This window comes from Entamoeba dispar, genomic scaffold (assembly GCF_000209125.1).
Source record: "Entamoeba dispar SAW760 scf_1105229464033 genomic scaffold, whole genome shotgun sequence".
In the NCBI taxonomy this organism is placed as follows: domain Eukaryota; phylum Evosea; order Mastigamoebida; family Endamoebidae; genus Entamoeba; species Entamoeba dispar.
Genome location: NW_001855990.1, coordinates 40706 through 43055, shown reverse-complemented (window position 1 = coordinate 43055; position 2350 = coordinate 40706). Strand labels below are relative to the sequence as shown.

The 2350-nt window shown below is 26.6% G+C and overlaps 3 protein-coding genes across 3 annotated transcripts in view, besides 1 other annotated feature; 2 read left to right on the top strand and 1 right to left on the bottom strand.

Moving 5' to 3' along the window:
• EDI_161930 (N-chimaerin, putative) overlaps positions 1-12 on the top strand; it is a gene marked incomplete at both ends in the record, with an annotated part of 906 nt that extends 894 nt beyond the window's left edge. Inside the window, one exon of the mRNA XM_001733513.1 lies at positions 1-12. This exon is cut by the window's left edge and continues 894 nt beyond it. Coding sequence (XP_001733565.1) covers positions 1-12 — 12 coding nt within the window.
• An 11-nt stretch (positions 13-23) lies between these two features.
• EDI_161920 (uncharacterized protein) lies at positions 24-351 on the bottom strand (the record flags this gene model as incomplete). Its single annotated transcript, XM_001741766.1, has 2 exons — positions 24-45; positions 101-351. The coding sequence occupies 2 exons, from the start codon at positions 349-351 to the stop codon at positions 24-26; spliced, it is 273 nt and encodes a 90-aa protein (XP_001741818.1).
• A 248-nt stretch (positions 352-599) lies between these two features.
• Positions 600-626: a sequence feature (AT_rich).
• Positions 627-1444: 818 nt separating this feature from the next.
• Positions 1445-2350, top strand: part of EDI_161910 (hexokinase, putative) — a gene marked incomplete at both ends in the record, with an annotated part of 3140 nt that continues 2234 nt past the window's right edge. Inside the window, one exon of the mRNA XM_001741765.1 lies at positions 1445-2274. Coding sequence (XP_001741817.1) covers positions 1445-2274 — 830 coding nt within the window. The remainder of the gene's footprint in view (positions 2275-2350) is intronic.

Below are 2350 nucleotides of genomic sequence, written 5' to 3'. Positions count from 1 at the left end.
TGCTTTCATTGAAGTAGAATTTTTTAACAAGAATTCAGTAATAATCTTCAAAACATCATCACATTTTTGTGATAATTCTTGTTCAATTTTTGCTCTATACGTTTTAATTAATTCTACTCTTTGAGTATTTCCTTTAGCTTGTTCTTTTTGTTCAAGAGATGAGATAATTCTCCATGAAGCTCTTCTTGAACCAACAACGTTCTTGTAGGCAACACTAATAAGGTTTCTTTCTTCAACTGAAAGTTCAGTTCCCATTTCAGCTACTTGTTTCATGTATTGAACCATTTCTTCATATCTTTCACTTTGTTCAGCAAGCTTACTTAAATAAACCAAATCTTCGCGTGAAGTCATCAATTGTTGATTTTAAGTTCTATCACGGGCTTCATATACCTTTAGTAGTTTAACTTCTAGTTCTTTTGTTATTTGTTTTACTATTCTCTTCATCCTATTTTTATCCAATTCTTATTTTAGTGATTTCAATGACTTTTTTATAAGATTACTATTATTCATTTTTGATATAACTTTTTAACTTCTTAAAATTTTGTTATTCTTTTATAATTTGTCATATATAGCATTATTCTAAATTATCTTTCAAATTGTTTTAATTTAATAAAATTTATTTTTTTGTAAGTATTCATAAGATTAATCTTCGTTATCTCTTTTAAATTTTATTTCGTTTATTAAATTAACCAATAACGAAATAATACCAAAATAATAAAGAGTATTTTACAAAAAAACAGAAACTCAATAAGCTTAGCAATAAGGTTAATAGTCAAGTAGAAAAATAATAAAAGGAAATATTAGAAAAAGAGGTTTTATGGTTTTGAAGAAAAAAGGTTTGGTTATCATTTTTATAAAGTTACAAAGATTTTCATTATATTAACTATGAATTAGGTTAGTATTAACGAAGCTCTATTTCTATTAATTTTGACTTATTTAGATAAATTGAGTTAAAAAATTTCTGATACAAATTGTTTACATGAAAAAATATTTTGTTATAAAAAACTTTTGTAATGATATTATTTTGAGAAAGGTCTCATTTTGCTTAAAAACGTTTCAATAAATCAAGGATTTTATATCTTCTTCTTAATAACTCTTCAATGTAGTCTTTTAATACAATTTCTTTTTTTATTTTTGTTAGATACAAATTTATGATAATGATTATTCTGACAAATCTTTTCTTAGTACACTATTTTCTTTCATAAGATTTTATGACATTGTTAATCCTTTATTATTTTTGAGTGTTGTCTTTTCTTTTCAAATACCAAAAAGGTTCTTAGAATTATTTGTTTGAAGTATTCAGAGTTTGTTTTAATTTAAGGGGTTTTATCAACTGACTCTGATAAGAACTTTAAATTCTTTTTGTCAAAATAGATTGAGAAAAAAGATTAAAAATCTTGCTACTTAAAAAGTCAAGAAGAACTTTTAAATAAATCAAGAATTCATGCAAGAAATCATTGACCAATTTGCTATTGATAAAGAGAAGATGGAAGTCATTGTATCTAAGCTCTTAGAAGAGATGGAAAATGGACTTCAAGATAAACCAAGTACTCTTCAAATGCTTCCAACATATGCCCCTATTCCTACTGGTAAAGAAGTTGGTACTTTTATGGGTATTGATGTTGGTGGAACTAATCTCAGAGTCTTATTATTAGAAATTCCTGAACCTGGTGTTCGTGGAGAACTTAAATCAGTTGAATGTATTATGCCAAAAACATCAACAACCATAGACCAATTCTTTGGATTTATTGCCCAAAAGATTAAAGAGTTTGTTGAAAATAACAATTTAAAAGAAAAAGAAATTAAAGCTGGATTGACATTTTCTTTTGCTGTTGAACAAATTGCTATAGATAAAGGAATTCAACAATCCTGGTCAAAAGGATGGGATATTAAAGAATCCATTGGTAAAGATATTGTTGAAATTTTCCATAACCAACTTGCAAAAGTTAATGTTAAAAATATTAGGATAGTCGCATTTATCAATGACACTGTAGGAACATTTGCTAATCTTGCATATGATGATGCATCATGTGGTATGGGACTTATTTTTGGTACAGGAACTAATGGATGTTATATTGAGAAAACATCTAACTTTGCTTCTTCTAAATTAAAATCAGTTTACAAAGAAGATTATATGATTGTTAACACAGAATGGGGAGGATTACAATTCCCAGAACTTGGGCTCAACAGATTTGATGATATGATTAATGATATTAGTGTCAACAAAGATCAACAACGATATGAAAAGATGATTTCAGGTATTTACATGGGATGGTTTAGCAGATTAGCTATTAGAGAATTAATTGAGAAAAAGGTTATTTTTGAACGATATGCTAATGCTGATGTTTTT